This window comes from Rattus norvegicus, chromosome 11 (genome assembly GCF_036323735.1).
Source record: "Rattus norvegicus strain BN/NHsdMcwi chromosome 11, GRCr8, whole genome shotgun sequence".
Taxonomy (NCBI): Eukaryota; Metazoa; Chordata; class Mammalia; order Rodentia; family Muridae; genus Rattus; species Rattus norvegicus.
Window position 1 is genome coordinate 70,224,561 of NC_086029.1, and position 24,483 is coordinate 70,249,043.

Consider the following 24,483-nt stretch of genomic DNA (forward strand, 5'->3'; position numbering starts at 1 on the left):
CCACAGTTCTCACAGATTTGTGCAGCGACGAAACCCTAGAGAGGACTCTCTTGGGCAATTTCATTGCAAATGCGCAGACTACTGAATCAAAAGTACCACAGAGGCCTGGCTGGAAGGCAGCCCCAGCCACCAGGACTCGCGAGCATGCACAAGTTGGATAAGCCGGGCTTGGGAGCTACAGCGGGCCTCTGGGGAAGGTGGGTGACTCGTGGGGTGGCACCCCTTAACGCGGCGACGGTGCGGATCGAACCCAACGCCTGTTGCCGGCGCCGGAGGCCGGCGAACTCAGGCGGCGCGCGAACGCCCGGGTCTGATCCGGCGCCACAGCAGCACCCCGGCAGCACCCCGAGGGCCCGGCGCAGGTGCCCGGTGGCCCGGCCAGAGCGCGACGGGGGAGGGGCCTCGTGGGCAGGCGGCGCACGTGCGGGCGGCGGGATCCCGGCGCCGGGGGCGGGGCACCCGGAAGCGCGCGCCGACCTGCGGAGCGGAGACCCGGGGCGACTGGCTCGCTCGGCAGGCGCGCGCACCGCCGGTGCTCACAGGTGGGCGACTCCGCCCGGCGCGCCCGAGCCCTCCGTGCAAGGTCGGAGGCGCAACCGCGCCGAGGGGAGCCGGTCCTCCTCCCGGTCCCCGCCTCTGTCGGAGGGCAGGTAACTTCCCCGCCAAGGTCATTCTCCAGGCCCGCCCACGCCCTCGGAGCGGCGGGTTCCGAGTGGGCTGGACGGCGACCTCGGGGCTGCTGGGGCTCCTGGTATCCCCGGGCCGGTGGGTGGTTGCAGCGCCCGGGGCGTCGCTGCCGGCACCTGCGAGGGTGAGTTTCCACGACGCGCAGCTTTGGGGTGGGGACCGCCCGGCCCTTCCAAGCTCGCACCCGCAGGTGAACTGGGCCGCTCTAGCTCTGCTGTCCCGGGCCGCGTGGTCGGCTGTCGCCATGGGAACGGCTGGTACCCAGATGTGGCAAGCCTAGCTGGGAAGGGGAGGAGAAGATGGTCGGAACCCCAGAAGTCAAGGAGCCCCCTTTCAGGCCACGAGGAGCCCGAAAAGCCTGATGAAAACAGGACCCCTCCCCCCTTTTCTTTTTTCTTTCTTTCTTTCTTTTTTTTTTTTTTTATTGCTCAGGCGTTGGCGTTAATGAGAAGTGAAGATGTGTTTACAGGATGTGAGTTGAGTTCTCTCCACCTTTACCTTCCGAGAGCTGCTTCTTATGCCTCATGGTGACAGGTACAAATCTTTACGCTAAAAGGCAATATGAAGCCAGTAAAAAAAAAGAAAACCGAAGAGCCTGAATTGGAGCCCCTGTGTTGCTGTGAGTACATAGATCGAAATGGGGAAAAGAACCACGTGGCTGCCTGTTTGTGTGATTGTCAGGACCTCGATGAAGGCTGTGACAGGTAAGCTTACAGTTTCCAGATGCTAACCCCACTGGTTCTGTTCAGACCTCCATATATCCTTTCAGGTATGCCATCCAGAATGCTGAGTTTTGCTTTTGCTATTCCAAAGGATCTAAAATAGAGAATTGTGTTTGCTGTCAGGTGTGAGGGTTCAGTTTATGAGGACTTCAACAGTTTTCATTTTCAACGATGATGACGGGGGTAGGAGGTGCGGATAGTAGACAGATTAAATGTATTAAAGAACACAGTCCAGCACAAACTGCAGGTTTAAATGAACATTCCAGAAAGTTCTTATATTCTCTGTGATCTTAGTAGATAGAGCCCAGGCATGGGTCATTCCCACTTGGTCACATGGGGCCTGGAGGGTGAAAGATGGCTTTTCTGCTCTCAGCTTACCCCTTGTTTCTGGGAAGAGAGGCCGTGTACACCCTGTAGAGAGTGACTGTTTATATGTGGGCAGCAATACTGTCCTGATTGTAACATTGCCTAATCTTTGACCTTTTCTTTCACCACAATCTCATCGATGGAAATTGCTATCTAAAAAGAAGAGTTTTTAGCATCAGTTAAAAACATTTTGTATCAAGTAGCAATAGACTGGTTTTAGCCATTTTTCTAAATATATATTTTTAAATGCCTGCTTATGGAAGGCGGTAATGTGAGAGGAAGAGGGATGTTGGAGACGAGCTTTTCCCAGAAACTGTCCCTTCTGCTTACAAAGTCACTGTCAGTATAGATTGTTAGGCCAAGAAAAGCTTTGCATGGAGACCACTGCAGTCTTCTGTCACACTTGACTCTTAAAGCTCATGTCCACGTTGTTCCTTGTGTAAATAGGAAGCCTTAGATATGGCTTCTTTAGACTTAGTCTAGGATTCACACTGAGGGAATTAGAGCCCTTTGCGCTGAGGAACGGAGGAAGGGTGCCGTGTCCACAGTGACTGTCACTTAGGACTGCAGCTTTGCCGTTAGCTCTGCTGACTCTTCCTCTCTGCTAGCCCTTGGGGCCTGGGCTGGCCCCTGAGTTCTCTCCTCTGGCTGATTGCCTTTTTCTGGAGGCAGGCTTCCGTGTGTCCACCACCCTGCTGCTCTGTGACTCCAGGTGATATCTCCGACTCACTTTAAGGCGTCTCAAATTACCGTTGCCTAAACTACCTTTTCTTTCTTGCCTGTCTTAGTCCACGCAGGCTGCTGCAACAAAATACTCCTGAGTGGGGTACATTACAAGTGATAGAAGTGGACTGTCTGGTTCTGGAGGTGGAGAAACCCAAAAGCAGAGTGCTGGCGGACTTAGTATCTAATGTGACTCCTCTTCCTCATGGATGGCACCTGCCCACTTCATCTGCACTCAGAATGGATGAATGCCCAACCAAGAATGGTCTTAATTTGTGTAGATATTAATCTCTTTCACGAGATGTCCTGTTGACCTCACACTTCCTAAGAGCCCCCACTCTGAACAAGATTGCATTGAGAGTTACGTTTGAATTTTAGCCACAAATATTGGCTCTGTAGCAATTTACCTCTGCCCCCTCCAAAGAATGTCTTCACATGCACAATACACCCCACCCCCGTAGCTGCCAACCTCCAAAGTTTAATTGTTCAAGTATCAGCACAGACATCTTAAGTCTCCAGAGCGGTCTAGATGGCATCATCTAAGTCAGAAATGGGTGAAACTCATGAAGGACCCACAGCTATGGGCCTGTGGCTAACAGGCTGTGGGCAGAAGAGAGGTTAAGAGTACCTCTTGCTCTTGCAGAGGATCGGGGTTCAATTCCCAACACACTTATGGCATCTTACAACTGCCTGTAATTCCAGTCCCAAGGTATCTGACCTCAGTGGGTACAAGGCACAGACATGATGCACATGCACGCATGTAGACAAAACACTTGTACACATAAAGTAATTAAAAAGTAAAGAAAGAAATAACAGACTGTGTACTTTGAAAACACAACAGTGGGGCATTCAGTGAAAAACATTCCCATGTCAGGAAAGAGAAATGAGAAAGAAAAGTAATGGCAGGTCCCACTCCTACAGGACAAATCACTTGTGATGTAGACATCCTACCTTCCAGACATGCTGAGCTACAAGTTGGACCCTAAGGGCTTAGCTCATACTGTAGCTCATGGGTTGGTGTCTTGGGTCTGCACAGAGTTCATGGGTGGCTGGGTCCATCCTGGGGTTTGAGGTCAGTTCTTTCTTACAGCTTCACTAGGCACTGCCTGGTGAGGCTCTCTGCAGTGGTCGCATACACAAGAGTATCCTCACGAGGACTCTGTGGTAGTTCTTGGCCTCAGCCTTAATATTCTCTGGAACGTTCTTTGACATTCATGTGGATATGGAAATGCCTCCACAGCCCTTGTATTGTGCAGAGCTGTGGAATTGGGAACATATGCTGCCACCCACGTTTACTACTGATGCCCTTGGGAGCAGTGGCCTCAGCAGCCTACGTTGCACCTGGCCTTACCTAGGGTTTCTGTGGGACGATGAATGTGGGGAACAGATTTGATGTGGTACTAGGGAGTGAGCCCTGGAGTTTCATGGGCATTTTGAGCCATTTTCTGTGAGACCGTGCTGCCATTAAGGCCCAGGCATTCTTGGCTTCTGACTGGAGCACAGCCCTTCTCAGAGCTTTAAGGGCCATCCTCCCATTGTCTTGGCCCATACCACAGGGCTCATCCATACTGGTCTCATGATGCTGTCTCTCACACAGCTTTCCGTTACTGTAGATAGGTTAAGAAGGCCAATAACTTCCCAGATCCTCAAGTTACGTTTCCCTTTGTTATTTTTTTCTTTAAAGCCATTGTATATGCATTACACGTAGGTCTATGTGCACCAGTGTTCCTGGTGGACAGTGTTTGATATCAAGTGTCTTTCTAAATAGTTTCTATGTCTTATTTTTTGATATAGTGCCTCTCACTGAACCTAGACCTCCTCTTTTGGCCAGACTAGCAAGTTTCAGGAATCCCCCTGGCTGCTACCCCACTCCCCACAGCACTAGACTAAAAACTCATACCCCCACACCTTTCAGTTTTTATAATAATGCACGTGCCTGTGTATTCACGCGTGTCCCATAGCTTTGATGTGCAGGTCAGAGGACAGCCTGTTGGTTAGTGCTCTCCTTCCGGCATGTGGACTATGAAGATTGACCGCAGGTCATCAGCCAAGGTCACAAGCACCCTTATCCACTGAGTCACCTTGCTAGCCCCTTATCCAAATTTTCACATGGGTACTAAGGATCCAAATTGATTCCTCTTGCTGTAGGGCAAGTACTTTGCCAACCGAGCCATCATCCTAGGCCCCAAAGTAGTACTTGTTATTGTTGTTACTGTTATTTTATTGTTTGTATGTGTATTTGTGTATAGGCCAGAGATGTGTCAGATGTCTTACGCAATAGATACCCACCCTAATTTTTGAGTCGGTGTTTCTTCACTGAATCTGGAGCTCACTGACTGGGTAGGCCGGCCGGCCAGTGAGCTCTGGAGAGCCACTGCTCGCTCCCCAGTGCTGGGATTACAAATGCTTAACACTGTGCCTGCCTTTTTACATGGGTGATGGAAATCTAGACTCACGGGCTCATGTTTGTACGGCAAGCACTTTGCCCAGCAGACATTTTCCCCAGCCTGTCCTTTCCTTATTCCCACCGGAGCATGAGTTCAAGAGAAGCTGTGTAGACCCCTGACACATTGATTAGAGATTTCTCCTGTTAATACTGTTCCATTGCTCTTCAAGCCTACCTTCTAAAGAACACTAGGACGTGAGCACAGCTCAACTCCCTGCTTCGTAAGGTTCATAAGGCTCCTGAGGTCCCTTTATAGAGGCCCTAATCCCATTTTTCGAGGATTCTTCTGTGATAGGTGACCAGATCCCCTCTTACAAGACCACCCTGCTGGAGTCTCAGGCTATTGCTCTCTCTGGCCTTGAATTGCTGAGCTCAGAGGTCCTCCTGCCTCAGGCCTTCATGCAACTGTGAATGCAGGTGCCTGCCTCCAGGTCCAGCAGCTTCTTCCCTTTGTGCTTAGGTGTTAAAGATTCAGTTTTAAAACTGGAACACTCAGATAGCTGCATGCCTCCTGCAAAGTCAGCAGGCCCCATTCTGGGCAGTCATCGACTTACTTTAGTTCATTCTGCATCTTTGCTCAAGCAGACTTCTGTCTAGGACAGCCAGGTTCACTCCCAGGGCCCAGGACAGGCCCAGAGGGCACCTACCTCTCCCCTGAGACACTCCCTTCCTTTGCTAGCTCAGGGTTAAGTACAGACCACGCCTTCCCACTGAGCGCTGAGCATAAAGCTTCCTAGGAAGACCGCTGCGGCCTACCTAATGCCTTTTGAATTCTCACTGTCAAGTTTTGTTAATTTTAAAGATTCATCTGATTGTATACCACTTAGGTCTATTGTATTCCACATTTGTATGGAATATATGTATATACCTGTGTATGTAAGAAAGGTTGCTGATAGTTGACATTTATGAGCATTATCTTCCTATTTAGAGAAACATGATAACGTGAATCTGGAAAGCTTGCGTTTAGTACTGAGGGAATAAACTGTTGACTTTTGGTGCGTTATAACTTATGCTGCTGTTTGACATCTGGGGCCACGTAGGTTTTCATTCACCCTGTGAAGCACGTTCTTCTGTTCTCTCTGAATAGATGGCTTACCTGTAAATCGCTTCGGCCGGAGACGTGTGAGAGAATCACGGATACGATTTCTGATCGCCTCCGAATTCCTTGGCTCCGAGGAGCCAAAAAAGTCAATATCAGCATCCTCCCCCCACTCGTGCTCTTGCCGGTTCTGCTCCGCGTGGCTTCCTGGCACTTCCTGCTGGGGGTGGTGGTTCTGACCTCCCTGCCCATGCTGGCACTGTGGTACTACTACCTCACTCACAGAAGGAAAGAGCAGACGCTGTTTTTCTTGAGCCTCGGTCTGTTCTCCCTGGGCTACATGTACTATGTGTTCTTGCAGGAAGTGGTCCCCCAAGGGCACGTAGGGCCCGCTCAGCTGGCCCTTCTCACCTGCGGGTTATTTCTGATACTCGTAGCCTTGTACCGAGCCAAGAAGAATCCAGGCTACCTCAGCAACCCAGCATGCAATGACAAATCCCCCAGCAACAGCCAAATCGAATGCCCGATCAAAAAAGGGCAGGAGAAGACCAAAGGGTTCCCCGGCACAGATACCTCGGGGAGCCTTAACAACCGCACACTGAAGGACGATGCTAAGGGCTCCTCCAGGGTGGGGCTTGACAGCCCCGCCAAATCGAAGGAAGACTGGTGTGCCAAGTGCCAGCTAGTGCGGCCCGCCCGGGCGTGGCATTGCCGGATATGCGGTATCTGTGTGAGGAGAATGGATCACCATTGTGTCTGGTATGTTGGAAAAGTCCGGACTCCCAGAAACCAATCCATATCCTACCCATTTTCTCCTCTCTGTGGTGTCCTAAATGTCTTCCTCCGGTTTTACACCTTGCAGATATTTGTAGGCTGTGAGGATGTTCTCGCTTAGTCATGGGGTTTTAAGTCTCACAGATTTAGTGCTTCGGTCATTTTCTGAAGGAGATTAACAGAAAAACTTTGGGAGGTTTTTTTTTTTTTCCCTTCTTCCTTTCTTTTTCTTTCCTACCTCTTTTTTCCCCTTCCAATTTCTCTTTAGTTGATGTAAAAAAAAAATGTTTTTAATCAGGAACTGTGGAGGTGGCTCAGTTGGTAAAATGCTTGCTCAAGAGCACAAGTAAGAGGACCTGCGTTCTCCTCACTACACCCCGATGCGAAGGCCATGGTCAGTGGCACACGCTTGTCATCCCAGCACTGGGAAGGCAGAGACAGGACCAGCATTGGCGCTTGCTGGCCATGGGTCTCGCTGAATTAGCAAGTTGCTGGTTCGTGAGAGACCCTGACTAAAAAACATACAGTAGAGAATGATTGAGGAAGACACCAACATCAACCTCTATTTCCACATGCAAGTGTACACACACACACACACACACACACACACCCCATCACATACACCATCACACACATACACCATCACACACATACAACATCACATATTCAATATCGGTCTTTTCTCCTGTTGCTCTTGAACAGAGAATTCTGGGAAGCAGTCCTGTCTTCAGGTGACTATAGTCTAGCTATACATCCTTAACCATTTTATGCAGCCAGGGATTTCCTCTCACCATTGTGAAGCCGAGGTCCTGAGATCCTAGATCCTATCAGATATCCCTGTATTGTTACCTGCCTGGAGAGAGGCTTTGTTTTGTACCTTCCAGCCGGCTAGCGACTGGAAGGCACGTCAGGCTCATACTATATAAAGTACAGCATCTAAAACTCCACTGAGTGACTGAGCTGAAGGGAGTGTTAGCACTCAGCCGTGGATGCTGGAGGCTGTGCTGACTACTGAACTACACTAGATCTGCAGAGAACAGGGGAGAGTAAGACTAGGAAATGCCTGGACGGTCTTGAAATGGCCCTCACGGGCATGGCCCTAAGACAGGGGCAGCAGTTTCTGGGACTTGTCTTTCCCTGTAAAGGGGTGTTTAGTTTTAGATGTGCATGTTTTTGCCTTTGTCATTTACCACTATTCTATGCATGTGCGCGTGAGTATGTTGGCCCCTTTCCAAATGCTTGCTTTTGGAGTCAGACAGCGAGTCCCTCGGGAAACCTCTGGCCACTGAGCATTCTGAGTTGCATGTGCAGAAGCCATGGCCTGCGCACCCTCCCCTCACAGAGGCCACGACACAGGACCATTTCTTACCTGACCTGCTTCCTAATACCTTGTTTGCCATGCCGAACCATAGCTTTAACTGCTTCAGATCCTTTTGTTGCTCTCGTACATACTAAACATGTCTTCCTATTGTGTGCGGGTATTTCTGACTGGACTTTTCAAGTCTTCATAACTGCTAAACAAGCTTTCCTCATGGCTGGATAACAGACCTCACTTAGCAGATTTAGGGACAGGGGCTGGGGTGTAGTTTGCCTAACATGCAGGAGGATCCGGGCTCAATCCTTAGCACTACATAAAATCCCCACGTGTACGTATACATTGTTTACGTTCATACGTGTACGAGCTCTACATCTATATGTTGCTAGCTGTCTTCTGCTCTGTTATTAGTCCTGGCTTTCAGCTAAGTGACAGTGGTTCTGTCCTTCCATAGAGAATGTGACACTGTCGCACAGTAGGCAGGTTTTGCCTCCCTAAAACTAAGATGAAAACAGTTCACTGTCTCAGCACTGAAGTTCTCACTGTCCGTATTTTAAAGGCTTGCTTGTGTATCGTGTGAGCTACAGGAGACATTCTCAAACAAATGTATTTGTCCCCCTCCCCCTGCTGTTTTGAGGATAAACAGCTGCGTCGGAGAATCAAACCATCAAGCGTTTATACTTGCTCTTTCCATCTTCTTGCTCACTTCGGTTTACGGAATATCGCTGACCTTGAACACCATCTGTAGGGACAGAAGCCTCTTCACAGCCCTCTTCTACTGTCCTGGAGTTTACGCTAATTACAGGTAGGTGCTGAGAGGGCCAGCCACAAAGTAGTAAGTGTTGCCAGAGATGGAGTTATTTGCTCCTATGCTAAGTTACAGTTCTCAGTCAAAGCAGAGGACAGGCTTGGGGATGGTGGGCATCCCTAAAATTGTCAGCAAAATGCTGCAGTGGTTCTGGGTGACCTTCCAGGGTAATGCCAGTCAGAAGCATGGCTGATGCCGCACACCTTTAATCCTAGCTCTGATGTGCAGAGGCAGGCAGGCGGATCTTCTTTGAGGGCGGCCAGTTCTACAAAACAAGTTCTAAAATAATGAGGACTACATAGAGGGACCCTGTTTCAACAAACAAACAAACACACACACAAACAAACAAATGCTTGGCTTTACCAGGGTCTCCCACAGCTGGGAAGCTTCTTTGTGCCTGAGGTCGCAGTGTGCTCATTTTGAGAGGTGTTTCTATCTGTGTAGCCTTTCTTTTCTCTCTAACCTCTCATGGTTTGTTCTAATTTTTATTTTTTTAATTCACCACTCATGATTACTGTGTTATCTAGGTCAAGATTTCTTAGGCATCATTAGGTGGGAACCCATTTTTAAACTGTTCAGATTCCCATGCAGTGGTGTAAGTGGGACTCTTCTGTGTTGGTCTCCCCACCCCGCCCCCTCCTGCTGAGGAAGTTCACGCCACTCCCACCCCCACACACCAGGGGTGCTCATGTCCCTCTCTCCATATATACCAAGGGTACCCATGGCACTACCACCCTTTTAGACCAGAAGTGCCCTTGCCAACCTCCATGCCACATCCCAAGGGCCCACCACTCCTGGGGTGCCTCATGTCCTTTCTCTATGTTCTTTTACTCAGTGTGGGGGTTCCATAGTCTCTGGTTGGGGTCTCTTCTTCCCTTTCACTCTTAGCTCTCAGAGCCAGTTCCTCTTTTGCTGCCAGACACCCCTGTGGTGTTAGTCCTTAATAGTCTAGATATGGACATTATAGCTATTTTGGAGTGACAGTTAGCCTTCTCTTCTTGGGGTAACTTCCTTCACTCGACATGAAAAGTCACTGACATCACAAGGCCATCATGAGGGCGGTAAGTTGGAATGCAGGATGCCTGTGTCCTTGGTGGGTTGACTCAAGTGAATCGGGCGGTGCCCAGTGTCACCATTACATCTCACCTCATCCTTGTAGTGGTTCCTGTCACCTCCACTTTATGGGGAGGTTGTGGGTTTTCATCTGTGAGTTCCCATTTAGCTTTAGAACTGCAGAGCCTATGTATGTCTTTTCCATCTAATTCTTCAAGTGCGTACCCCCTCCCCACCGTTCATGAATAAGCCCGGAAAATGTTTTCCTGCCTTGCATGATTTTGTTTGAAATGTTAGGTTCCTACAGATATTTTTTTATTTTTGAAATTTTTTATTTAATTTACGTCTATATGATTGTATGCCGAGTATGTGTGACTTCTCACAGAGCCAGGAGGGGGCATCTGAGGGGGCATCTGACCCTTAGGAATGGAGTTGCAGGTTGTGTGCTAACTCACTGTGGTGCTGGGGACTGACCTCAGGACCCTGAGCCATTTCTCCAGCCTCTTCCTGCCTGTGTGTTGAGAGTTATCCTCTTTGTGCTCAGTCTGCACTAGATTGCAGACATAACGTTAGTCCGTTCTTGGTTTCCACCTACAGCTTCTTAGAGGACACCAATAATGACTCCCTGCGACCTGTTTGCGCCTGGGTTAGCTACAAATTAGGAATTGCTCATGCATTTAACAAACAGGCGCTGAAAACCTTGATATCTGTGCAGTATAATAAGACATCCTGTGCTAAATGTAACAGGCTAGAAAACCATGGACTAACTGTCCAGAGGAGAATTGAAACAGTTCATCTGGGTTTTCACATTCTGAAGATACGAAGACATCCTTGGGAGGGGGAGAAAAGGGACGGGGGAGGGGGACGGGACTGGAGGGGGTGCTCAAGTCCTACTAATGTGCAGAAAATGTTGAGAAAGGCCCTTTCTCTACAGCTCAGCTCTATCCTTCACCTGCGTGTGGTACTCGGTGATCATCACAGCCGGCATGGCCTACATCTTCCTCATCCAGCTGATAAACATCAGCTACAATGTGACGGAGAGGGAAGTGCAGCAGGCCCTTCGGCAGAAGACGGGGCGCCGGCTCCTCTGTGGGCTCATTGTGGACACGGGCCAGTACAACAGGGGCTTCCTGCGCAACTGGCTCCAGTTCTCCACCCTAGGCACACGCACAGTCCACACCCCTGCCGAGGACATTGTCTAAGTGCCTTCCATGCGGCCCTGCGGGACATTCCTCGCTGTCCTTCCTGTTCACGTCAGTATCCATGCAGGACTCATCTCCACCGCCCACTTCTCGGAAGTACTGCCGAGCTACGCTCAGGTTTGGAGAGGACCGAAGAAAGGGTAACTTCTTCTGCCTTTATAACTCATGGGAGTTTTACTGAAGCAGCAAGAGTAGCCATTCCTTTCCTGTCCCCTTGCTGACTCAGGCACCAGAAGCTGCAAAGAGGCTGTGGTCACACAAACTGTCCATATGAGGAAGGAAGTTAGTTAGAATGAGGAGTGTTCCTAGTCCTCCGTTCCATTTCTAATAGCCATGTGACCCCTCGGTCGAGTCACTTTCCCAAGTCTCAGGTTCATCTGTGTGGGGGCTTCTGCTGCCTGGCTACCTCATGGAGCAGCCATGATGGCCACCTGAGGAGGGCTGTGGAGTTCAACTCCAGCACTCGGGGGAGTCAGGCATTATTAGAAAATGCCTAGGACTGAAGCAGACTGCTCATAGGTCAGAATATTGAAGCCAATACTGTTAAGACAATCAGTTTGTACAGTTAAGGAAATTCTCCATGTTAGACCTGTGATTGCAGGTTAGTAACAAACAAGAGGGTTGATACTAGTAATCTCGTCTTGAGAAGGACAGCTGATGAAAATATCTGTGCAGTGTGTAGTGGGCAGAAATTTAGGTGACGAATATATTTTTTAATGTATCATTTTATATTTATTATACTTAACTAATTTTTCCCCCTTCCACGTTTTCCCTGGGTGAGGCGCTGGCACACGGGTGGTTGTGGTTGGAAGGAGAGGAGACTGTCCTCCGAGAACATTTCCCTCTTGTGGCTGTGGAGGCTGATTAATATCAAGGGCTTGATTTTTTATTATTATCCATGTATTTTCAGTGCTGTAATGTTTAGAGCACTAAATGGGAACATCAGCCGGGATGAACTCTCTCCAGGGTGACTGACACCTTTCCATATCCACATGGCTGTCCTCCCTACGAACATGCATCTCACAGGAGAGAACAGCGTACATGCGCTTCCCAGCACTGAGCAGAACACTGCTTTCTAGCTCTTCCCCCTACTAAAGTGTTCCTTTGTGTCTCAGAACTGAAACTTGGGGAAGACTACACAGTGGGCCCTCTTTCTGCCACAGAAACGGGAGATCCATCGGAGAACTCCATCTTGAAGTGTCTGTTTTTACACATGTACTGTTTCTGGGATCCCAAAGATCAAAGATAATTTGTGAGACCTTAAGTTTGCCTTGGCCTTGTTGCTTCAGAGGGGAAACAGAGCTTTGTGGGTGTTGCTGCTGTTGTTTGCTGTTCTCTGCCTGCTTGTATGCACGGAGGAAATGCTCCTGCTTCTTGGGCTAGTCTGCTCTTGCGCAGAGCGCCATCCTGAGACTTGCCATTGACCGGGGCTCTCCTGAAGACAGGTGCCACATTTTCATCCAGGTTTGTCATTGCTCTCCGCAGAGATCTATTGTTCAATAAATAATAGACTCCGTATCCCACTGGGTAAGCCAGAGAGGGAGCCTGGGGATGCTCGCTGGCTGCAGTTTCTACGGTGACGCCTGGCCCAGAGTCAAACATTCAGAATGAAAGTTGGCTTGGCTACAACTAATTTCTGTCTTTGTGGGTTTTAGGTAAGAGAGATGGTAGTAACGTCAGAGACAGCGTATGTGGGCAGAAATTGGTAGTTTTCATGTCTCTCGAATGCCAGGTATGTAGCCAACTCTGAGCAGCTAGCTGCTGTGAGAATTTGGAGAAGTCGTTTAGTCATACATGTGCCTGCTGCGTCTTCATCAGCAGTGCGCTTGGGATGTGAGCACCACCCCGAGACCCAGCAGGAGGATTAGCAGTGAGCACCCTCTTCCCCAGAGCTCGCCGCTCAAGGTTCACATGAGTGAGGCCCCTCACGTGCATGGGGACTCCTTGTTGGCTCTGGCTCACTGGAATTAAGAAGCCAAAATTTCTTTTCTTTTTAGATTTTGTATGTGTGTGTGTGTGTGTGTGTGTGTATGCGCGCGCGTGTGCGTGTGCGTGTACAGAGGAGGCCAGAAGAGCTCCCCCTGGAGCTGGAGTCACAGGCAGCCAATAGCCAGCTGACATGGGCTCTGAGAACGGAACTTGGGTCCTCTGGAAGAGCAGCACGTGCTCCTAACTGCTGAGCCATCTCTGCAGCCTCCAGAGGTGAAGTTCCTGGAGAACTTTGGTGGTTTACAGAATGAAGCTCAAACCTGGATGCAGATTCTTGCTTTGTGGATCTTTCAGTTCTCCTAACCCCCTCCCCGCAATGTAACGCACTAGGAATGGAGAACAGGGTACATGCGCTTCCCAGCACTGAGCAGAACACTGCTTTCTAGCTCTTCTTCCCAGCACTGAGCAGAACACTGCTTTCTAGCTCTTCTTCCCAGCACTGAGCAGAACACTGCTTTCTAGCTCTTCCCTGTACTAAAGTGTTCTTTTGTGTCTCAACTGAAACTTGGGGAAGACTACACAGTTTCTGCCACAGAAATGGAAGATCCATCGGAGAACTCCATCTTGAAGTGTCTGTTTTTACACATGTACTGTTTCTGGGATCCCAAAGATCAAAGATAATTTGTGAGACATAAAATTTGCCTTGACCTTGTTGCTTTCTAGAGGGGAATTGGGAAATATGCACTCAGGCTTTTACAATTCATTTCCAAGAGACAGTAAATCAGGGGCTATCTACAATCAGACCTTTGTGCTTTATGATCTTGTTTGTGGGATTTTGGTGTTCTCCAGACAGTAGAAGATGTAATTGGAGTCTTTAAAAAGGCAAGGCCTTTGTGAGTGGGCTGTCCAAACCTCCATGGGTAAGATGAGCCCAGCAGTCCCTTGGCCATGGGAGTGAGTGCTCCCCACAAATGTGACACCAGGTTAGCAGGTCCTCTTGTCCTCCATCTGAGCTACATGAAGAACCCACCCTGTTCTGACCCCTACATTACTTCCATACCACTGTGTGTTCCCAGGAAAGAGGACCGAGGCTGCTTTTTAAAAACTCAAGGGAAAACACTAAGGATCAAGACTGGAATGAGGAATCCTTCCTATTAGAAGTGTGTCTTAGGAGCTTGCAAAGTACTGTGTAGGTCACCCTCACTGCCTCCTTGGCAGGCCACTCTGACGCCGCTAAAACAAAGCCTTAAATGTGTTTTGGGGACAGTGCTGTCTGATCCCTCAGCCACATAGTTGCTAGGGTATTTGTAAATCTCTGCTCTCCAAGTGGCATTTCCCTCTGATGAATGATTGACTGTTGTCCACTGTACAGCCTGCCTAGAAGGAAAACTGCTGTAAACTTTCTCTTACACAATAGTCCTTGGGACTCTAGAATTTTTAGCAAGAGAAAACTTTGTATTCTAGAACTTTCCACTGCCAGAAAACACAATGCCAGTAAGAGTCTATGTAATACTGATATCTGCCTAACAGACTTCCTTTTTTTGGGTAGGACATCAGCTTTTTATTATTCAGCTCAACCAACAGAAGTAAAAACCTGTAGAAGCACAGCTTTAGCCATGAAGTTTAACACAAGCAATGCGCCATGCGCTCGCTCATCTCTCTAAACCAGCCGAGTAGGTTTCTGTGACGTAACTTCCTGTTAGCCACACTTTGGCACCCTGCCTTCCAAAAAGAGCCTTTTCCGGCAAGCAGTGGGTTCGAATTGTGCTGGAGGCCTGCCGGGAGCCTGGTCTGCTCAGAAGACTGGCAAGCGTGCAGGGCCTGTGAGGTGAGCGTGAAAGCCACATGAACTAAACTGAGACTCATGTCACAGCCGTACAGACAGCCGTACGGACAGCCATGTGGACCTGAGCTGGCTCTGAGCATTTCACTGTGGGAACGGAAGGCTGAACGGTTAGCACAGCATGCGGGGTGGCTCTCTCTACCTTGGGCTTGAGATTCATAAGTACCGGAGAGATGTCCTGGTGTCACTTTTTACCTTAAAAGATCCATATGTAAAAGGCAAAGCTTTTAACCCAGAGCTAGCCTGCTCTACTGATACAAATAAAAGGTTTTTAGGCAGAGCCGTGGACAAGATCCCGTCAGAGCAGCAGGCACATACATGCTGCCAGAGTCGGGGTGACTTGATGATTTGTTGTGTCTTCGGGGCCTTTTCATTTGATCTGATTTCTGTGTTTGACGGTAGATTGAGTGAATCCCAGGAATGGTTTTAATATTAAATCCAATATTTAATATGGAGCCACGCTGGAGGCTGAGGGCTGGACTCTGCACTCTTCGTGTCCCTCTATCGCCAACTTAGCACCTCAGACTCAGATACAAGGCCTTTAAAATGGAAATTTTACCAACTGCTGCTGTTTGTGCAAAATAATATCCTGTGATCACATTGTTTAAATGGAAAATAAAGTGCTTTCTTTTATGAAAACAGTCTGATTGTTGGTGTGCCCTGGAAGTGTTTTGTCTTAAAACACTCTGTGCTCTGAGCTGTGGGGCCTCCTGACTACCTTGTTGTTGTCCCCATCCAGTGGTCTTTGCAGACCCTAAACTTGGTCTCCCTCTTTTCTTCCTGGCTTTGTAGGTGAGGTACTGTTTATTCAGTGCTAGTTAGTGGCAGTGTTTCAGACCACGTCTTCACTATGGCCTATCAAGAGTCTGGTGGTCTCAAAGGTCTGTAGGCTGGCACTGTCCAGGGGGCTCAGTCAATATGTGTCTCTAGGAAGCAGTTTCTGGTTGATGTTTGGGTGAAGCAAAGATACAGTTTATGACAGAAAGCATGATTTTTATGTGACTTATTTAGGACATGATAAAGAATTCAGCCTTATCTCTAGGGTTGGCATTAAATTAATATTTGTGTGTGGTTTTGAATTTTTTAGTGTTAATGGCCAGCATTTAGTAAGTGTGCCATAATTAAGTATAAACAGTGGTTTAGATGGAATAAGATTAAATATGATTTAGTTTCATTTTTCTTGTGGTCATTTGTCTTTGAAACACGTGTCTCTTGACGTGTCACATGATATTAAAGAAAAAGGTGTGTGGGCTGCAGCTTAGCTCGGCTCTGGCGTTTTGTGGTCTCAGCCTGTCACTACATATCTTTCATGAGAAAAATGATCAGAGCCACTTTGCATGGCATGCAGCTGGGATAGCTTAAGAACTGTGCTGGGTCAAGCAAGTTTACGCAACAGTTTCATTTTACCAATTCGGATGCTCTGGGCTATGAGAAGCTTTCTCGTTCCACTATGTGCATTTGTAGACTATTTGAATTGGTCTCAATAAAGACATGTTTTACCTGATGATTCTTTTTTTTTTTTTTTTTTTTTTTTGGGGTCTTTTTTTTCGGAGCTGGGGACCGAACCCAGGGCCTTGCGCTTCCTAGGCAAGCGCTCTACCACTGAGCTAAATCCCCAACCCAAAGACATGTTTTATAATGAAAACATTCCTAGCAGATGATTCTGTGTAAAAGCTCACAGAGGGGAACATTTGATCCATCTTTAGTAAGAACCTAAATACTAGAACATTTTGAATTCAGTGTAAGTTACCAGGCCAATCGGACAGAGCAGATGGATTACTGAGAAGCCGAGTTGGGAACTCGGGTAGGCATTTTGATGAGGGGCGGGGCTTGCTGGAGCTGTTGGTTTCCTAGGTGTGGATCAAGTGCTTGGATGTCAGGATAAGCTGCTGCAGTCTGCTGCAGCCATGTACAGTACCTTCACGCTGTGCCATTGGGTGGAGTGGGCCCTGTTGGGCACCTGTCACTCGGGCTGTGGTCACAGAACACTGGCCACCCATGCCCTCTTTTTTAAGTCCTCACTGCTTTCTGTTTCTATCCAGTGTTACACATACAGCAGCTCACAGCAAGTGATAAGGACACCGTCTCCAGAAGTCCAGGCAGGTACTCATCTCTTCAGAGTTTATTACACTAAGAATGTATAAAATGCACTCAGCGGTGGTGCCCTAGACTGTTCCCATGACCCCCTGTGACAGCCGTCACCACTGATGCCCAGCAACCCAGGAGAGAGCAAGACTGAAGCACAAATCCCAAGATAACCCCCGGCCTACGACACATCCAGAAGAAAGCCGGGCTCAGGTAGGGGTGTGGGTGCAGACCGTCTGTCTGCACATCCGGGCACAAAGACTGCCCTTGGCTGACAAGCATGTAGCTGCTGGTGTGCAGCCATCACGATGGCACCAGCATCTGGAAGTCTGGAAGGATTTCGGCCACCTTCCGGCGGAGCTGGTCTCGCCGCTCTTCTCTGACTCTGTCTTCTTTGGTAAGTTTTACAAATGCCTTCCACATCTCCAGTGTGACCCTGAGAATCTTCCTTTAAGGGGAAAAGGGAGAGGGGGAAATCAATGGGAATTCCGACAGCAATACAGTGCTATTGAAAAAAAAATGGATGGGTATGACTGTGGTAAGTGACGCTGCACAGAGAGCCCAGGGCTGACAGTGCTGGCTTTGGGACTCTCAGCTGATCTGGTCATAGCTTGTGTATCAGCCACCTAGGCCAGGAATTAGGATGGGCTTGGGCAGACAGCTGTCAAGGGAAAGATAATGGCCGAGTGTATCTGACAGAACTCACTCAGGGCATCCAGGCCCTGGTTTTCCCATAGTTTAAAACCTGACTGGTAAGCTCATCGCCAATTACAACAGAAAGGATGTAGAATTTTAGTTGAGAAAAAAATATGCTAATTCCAAGATTGGAAAGATGGTGTTGGGGTTGTGTGTTGAATGGAGTTCGATCTGTGGGACGCACACCTGCCCTTTGAGGACTGACCAGCACCTACACCAACTGGTCCCTGGGGATGCTGAGGGAAGGCCTAACAGTCTCTGCCAGGTTAGACGGCTAGCCTTTCAGAGTCAGTGTGTGGGAAGGGACAGTGGTGGAGAAACACAGTGCTGCCCTATCTCGGGGAGGAGCATCCGAGGTGTTAAAATGCATTACTGAAGTGGCTGTTCCTGGAAAGTCAGATCTTGAATAAAGGTCAAGAGTCAAGCACACAGCCACATGGTGACAGGTTGGAACACAAGCAGGTTGCTGAGGCTTGTTGTAAAACTAGAGGCAGTGATGATACTTGTTCTGGCCTCTTAATTAGCTAACAAGGCCCAAGAATTCACCTCAGTCATTATTAATTTTATGGCTGTTCACTGGTTGACGTTTTGGATAATGCTGACTTCTGCTAAGCAGAACTGCTTCACTGCATCCGACTTCTCTCCACTCAGCCCACCACTGCGATTTTCCTGTGGTCATCTCTCGGGCCACTCCCAGGCTTGAGGACAGCTCTCTCCCCACCTGCTATTTATAGCTCCTCCCATTCTACCCTCCTGAAATGTCTGCCAGCTCTAGGGAATTAAGTAGAGCAAGGAAACGGATAGACTGAGACAGGCTGGTCAGTGGGTGACATGCGGCAGACCTTACAATGTGAAGGATGAGACCGAGTTTGCCCTTAAGCTGATGTGAGCTCTCTGCCTCTGAGGGGCAGAACAGGAGGCCAGTGGGGCATGGACAGAGGAAGCAGGAACAAAGTGGGGAAGAGACTGTCACAGCAGAGGTTGTACCCTGAGCAGATGGACTTCCTTGATGATCTTAGTCCCTATACCGACTTGCCACTTCAAACCCTAAAAGGAGCACCGTCTTGCTATTGCTTCCTTTAGCTTATAGACAACCGTGATTTAGGATGAGTGGGGAGATGGATGCAGGAGGAGGGTGGCTTACAGCTCCAGTGAGCTGCCTGGGTTTGTACACGAGGATGTGTGCTGCTCCTTCGTCAGAACATGAATCCATGCTATTACCCAGGGTTGTTACAGTGACCATAAGTCATGCTTTGGTTCTGAAAGCCCCAAATGAATCCTTGGGCTGAGAAGGACAGACACCGGAGGCACATAGACGGAGGCTGGAGGCACAGTCACAGTGGCATGAAACTCAGAATTAGCAGTCGTGCTGTGGGCTGAGTAGGGCATTCACACTACTGTCTCCTTGTTCACTGTTTACCACAGCCCAGAAGGCAAAATCTGTTCTTACTCACTTTAAAGGTATTTTTAATTCTGTCTTTTATTACATTTTATTAGTGTGTGTGTATATGGTGTGTATGTACAGGAGCATACACATGCCACAGGGTGAGTATGGAGGCTAGAGGACACACACTGAACTAGGGTTATCAGGCTTGGTGTCAGGCACCGTTACCCACTAGGATGTCACCAGCCCTATGCTGAGGGGTCCAAAAGGCTATGGATGCAGAGTCATTAGGTACTGAGCCCCCGCTGTCCTCTAAAGCAGCTGCATTGCATTCAGAGGCAAGTCCCTGGAGATCATCACCACGGCACAGTTAGTCTCTATTATAATAACTTGTTAGTCTGTCCCCAGACCACCGACTCCCAGTGCCTATAAATTAAGAATAAGTTCTTGCTAGGAGTGGCCATACTGGCATAACAAGGTGTGCGAGAGATACTCATACACAGTGAAAACAAAGAATCCAAAAGTGAGTATAGGCAGGGAGGAGAGGGCGACCCACAGCCCAGAGCTGTCACTTATGTGCCCAGTACGTAATGGCTTCCCAGGAGCAATGCTTGGCCATCAAAGAGGGTTGTTCCTGTCTACTCTCACAACATTTCTGTGCAGATGCTTAGGGAAGTTCTAAAGTCAGAACAAGTATACACTTGCTTATACTTGTGTGGATTATATTATTTCTTAACAAATAAGACCTAACGGTATTTTAAACATTAATAATAGGTCATCTATACACAGAATTCAAAACAAGGAAAACCACATGGTAGTTCTGAAGGCTTAGGAGGAGAGCGGGGAGAATGTTCAGGGTACAAGTCGGAAGATTTGTTTACCTGTAGGAGGGACTTGCGTCTGGGAAGGGGCCTCTGGGTTAGGAGCACTTGCTGCTGTTGCAGAGAATCTGAGCTTGGTTTCTAGCACTCACATGGTGGTTCAGAACCACCTCACTCCAGTTCCATGGGATCCTAGGCCGCCTTTTGACCCTCATGGGCACCAGGCATGCATGTGATAAACACTTAAATGAAAACCACATGACTACTAAGAACACATTTGCTTAGGTATGTCCATGGATTTCACACGAGGGGGACAAGCCAGGCCTCCTCATCTTACAGGTGCTTTCCTGTGTTGCTGCCACTCATGAAGATCCGGGGAGCTGGGGTCCCCACCTGTCTCTGAGGGTCCAGCTCTCCTGGCCTCCACCCCATCTTTTTACTGTGCAAGCAGAAGAAGATGTTGCAGGCAGTGGGGAGTCAGTTTTGTGAGAGCGCCATGCCTTACCTGTCACAGTGTTCTGCAGCAACCTTAAGCTTCTTCTGGGACTCCATCTCCAGCTCTTTGACAGTGCTAAGCCAGGCCTTGAAAGTCTTCTTCTGCAGTAAGTAGACACAGAGCTTCCTGACTTCCTCCTCTACATCACTGACGTACTAGTGGGCGAAGACACGAGGAGAAGTGAGCAAGTGATATCAGGAGACACGTAGAGTAAGTTAAAAACAAATGAGAAAATGCCGAAACAGAGACATAAAAAGCCAAATAGTCAAGGATGCAAAGGGCTGAGTGAGAGAGAGAGAGAGAGTCCAACAAGGCAGCTGAGCCAATGATATCCTCTGTGACCCACTGTAACAGTATTCAGGAGCAGAGCTAAAGTCACCTAAGTACTGTGAGACAGAAACCCAAGGAGTATTAAGAAACAAACACTGAAGGACTAATTCCAACACACACACACACACACACACACACACACTCACACACACTCAGACACACACACACACTCAGACACACACACACCACACACACACACTCACACACACACCACACACACACACACTCAGACACACACACACACTCAGACACACACACACCACACACACACACACTCACACACACACCACACACACAAACACTCACACACACTCAGACACACACACCACACACACTCAGACACACATACACACTCACACACACACTCACACACACACACTCAGACACACACACACTCAGACACACACACTCAGACACACACACACTCACACACACTCACACACACTCAGACACACACACACACTCACACACACACACTCAGACACACACACACTCACACACACTCACTCAGACACACACTCAGACACACACACTCAGACACACACACACACACACTCAGACACACACACCACACACACACTCACACACACACCACACACACACACTCACACACTCAGACACACACCACACACACTCAGACACACATACACACTCACACACACTCAGACACACACCACACACACTCAGACACACATACACACTCACACACACACTCACACACACACACTCAGACACACACACACTCACACACACTCAGACACACACACTCAGACACACACACTCAGACACACACACTCACACACACTCAGACACACACACACTCACACACACACACTCAGACACACACACACTCACACACACTCACTCAGACACACACTCAGACACACACACTCAGACACACACACACACTCAGACACACACACACACATACCCACACACACACACACTCACTCAGACACACATACACACACACACTCACACACACACACACTCAGACACACACACACCACACACTCACACCCCCCCCACACACACTCACTCAGACACACACACTCAGACACACACACTCAGACACACACACACACTCAGACACACACACCACACACACCCACACACCCACACACACTCAGACATACACACACTCAGACACACACACTCATACACCACACACACATACACACACACTCACACACACTCAGACATACACACACTCAGACACACACACTCAGACACACACACACACACACTCAGACACACACACCACACACACACTCACACACACACCACACACACACACTCACACACTCAGACACACACCACACACACTCAGACACACATACACACTCACACACACTCAGACACACACCACACACACTCAGACACACATACACACTCACACACACACTCACACACACACACTCAGACACACACACACTCACACACACTCACTCAGACACACACACTCAGACACACACACTCAGACACACACACTCACACACACTCAGACACACACACACTCACACACACACACTCAGACACACACACACTCACACACACTCACTCAGACACACACTCAGACACACACACTCAGACACACACACACACTCAGACACACACACACACACATACCCACACACACACACACTCACTCAGACACACATACACACACACACTCACACACACACACACTCAGACACACACACACCACACACTCACACCCCCCCCACACACACTCACTCAGACACACACACTCAGACACACACACTCAGACACACACACACACTCAGACACACACACCACACACACCCACACACCCACACACACTCAGACATACACACACTCAGACACACACACTCATACACCACACACACATACACACACACTCACACACACTCAGACATACACACACTCAGACACACACACACACACACGCACGCACACACACGCACACACACACTGACATGTGCTAGAGACTTTATACTACTCAAGGTTGACAACAGTTCAAAGGAATGAACTGGATTCATGGCTCCAAGTTCTTGAAAAACCAAAGTAGGTGTGACATTATCAGGGCTATCCAGCCTGCCTTTTTAAATGGAGAGATGAGCAGGGAGGTGTATTTATTTAGTTTTGATGTCCCGAGAGAAGGCCTCAGCTTCCCCAGTGCTGAGACCATAGGTATGTCTCATTACACGTGGCTCAAGGAGATGCGTGGAAAGGACTTTCCCGTGGCCTTACCTGGAGCCAGCCCCGGATGACTCTCCTACACAGTAGCTGGGAGTAAAACTGGTCAGCCTTGGCTGTCATCGTAGCCAGCCTTTCCTGGCTGTACTGGAGCCAGCTGAGCAGGCACTTTCTCTGTGAAGTCAAAGAGTGATGCTCTTCTGCTACCTGGAAGAGTTTTAATGAGAAGTAGAACTTGTTCCTTAGATTTTAAGTCACTTAAGGAAACAGACATAGCTAGGGAAATGATACAACATAGCAGGTCTAGACAGTCACTAGACACGAATAATCCTGAGTTGCCTATCATCTATGATCTAAAAGACCGAGGCTACCAGCCTCATTCTGTGAAGGTCCTAGACTAACAGCATGCATGGTCTCTCAGGGCTGACTCCCTGGAGGTTACACACTGGCTGGTAAGCAGCTTCCAAGCCTTCCCTTCAGGTCCACCAACCTTTGGACTGCGTGACTGGCAGCACTCAGTTCGCTCTGCTGGAACTTGGACAGCAATTCCATAACGGACCACTCTTTATTATGTCCTTAACCACTGTCTAACTGAGGAAATGCCAATACTTTCAATTAGTTTGTAGAATGAACTGTCACCAGGATTGAAATCTAGACATCATCAATAAACCACAAAACCACTGATACAAAAATAACATGATGAATATTTTAATGTCTTACCAATTTAAGTGGTTGAGAGTATCATCCAAAATAAATACAACTCAGGTTTTGTGTATGGAAGAGAAGGCTGTGTCCCTTCACCAGACAGGAGAAAAGACCTTCTCATTGCAGTCTTTTCTAGAACAGTAACACATTGCTCTAGGTCTCCTGTAACCACCCCTCACTGTGAACACGCTGCACCCCAGATCTCCTGCTAGTCACATTTACTGGCTAAAGCAGCAATCACATGGGGTTCTGTGACACAGAAGACTGCAGGCAAAGGCAGAGAGCCACTCCGTCTGTTTGAACCTCTCGATCATTCACTTGAATGTTCCATGTGCTGGACACATTTGTTAGGGGAACTTGAGACATCTCATTGGTGTTAGATTCCGAGGTTCACTGTGCTAGAGCAGACTGCTGCGCTCTATAATACCATTATGTACTCTGCAGTGTGATTTCACAGCACCACCCAATGGAGTACATGGAGCCTCATCTCCTCTTAGTGACCCTGAGTCTGGCCTTCTGGCTGCTCTGCTCAGTGAAATACTGTGCTGGGCGGTGTTAGATTATCAGCCTGGAGGACACTAGGCATGAACCCTCACCTCATAATGAGCAGCACTGTGAAACCGAGGCCTTGGGCTTTGGGCTGATCACCACTCAAAAGAATGCATCTGAATATGGCTTCAGGCCTGGGAAGAGACGTGACCTTGCCATGTGAGTGTATGTTTGTGCCCGTAGAGGCCAGAAGAAGTATTAGATTCCTTGGAGCCTGAAGAAACAGCCAGTTGACAGCCACTCAAAGGTACTAGGAAATGAACTCTGTTTCTCAGCAAGGACATCGAGTACTGAACCAATGAGCCTCCTCTCAGACCTGATGGCTATCT

General features: G+C 48.6%; 2 protein-coding genes across 12 annotated transcripts in view; one reads left to right on the forward strand and one right to left on the reverse strand.

Annotated features, from left to right (window-relative positions):
* The first annotated feature begins 20 nt into the window (after window positions 1-20).
* On the forward strand, window positions 21-16,411 carry Zdhhc23 (zinc finger DHHC-type palmitoyltransferase 23). 9 transcript variants are annotated; one of them, XM_008768740.4, is made up of 5 exons: window positions 21-197; window positions 1,120-1,391; window positions 6,032-6,742; window positions 8,710-8,877; window positions 10,868-16,411. In XM_008768740.4, exons 2-5 carry the CDS (start codon window positions 1,249-1,251, stop codon window positions 11,133-11,135), a joined length of 1,290 nt encoding a protein of 429 aa, XP_008766962.1. In that variant the 5' UTR covers window positions 21-197; window positions 1,120-1,248; the 3' UTR covers window positions 11,136-16,411. The 9 variants fall into 9 exon arrangements, with proteins under 9 accessions (XP_008766962.1, XP_063126743.1, XP_038944469.1 ...); XM_039088541.2 differs by lacking the exon at window positions 21-197 and adding an exon at window positions 427-811 and having other exon boundaries at window positions 8,632-8,877; XM_008768738.4 differs by lacking the exon at window positions 21-197 and adding an exon at window positions 427-650 and having other exon boundaries at window positions 8,632-8,877.
* A 590-nt stretch (window positions 16,412-17,001) lies between these two features.
* Window positions 17,002-24,483, reverse strand: part of Ccdc191 (coiled-coil domain containing 191) — a 70,727-nt gene continuing 63,245 nt past the window's right edge. For all 3 annotated transcript variants that reach the window (XM_008768763.4, NM_001427765.1, XM_039088899.1), the window contains 3 exons: window positions 22,955-23,107; window positions 20,399-20,544; window positions 17,002-17,440 (listed from right to left, as the gene is read on the reverse strand). In XM_008768763.4, the coding sequence (XP_008766985.1) occupies window positions 17,296-17,440; window positions 20,399-20,544; window positions 22,955-23,107 (444 nt within the window). In that variant the 3' untranslated portion in view covers window positions 17,002-17,295. The remainder of the gene's footprint in view (window positions 17,441-20,398; window positions 20,545-22,954; window positions 23,108-24,483) is intronic.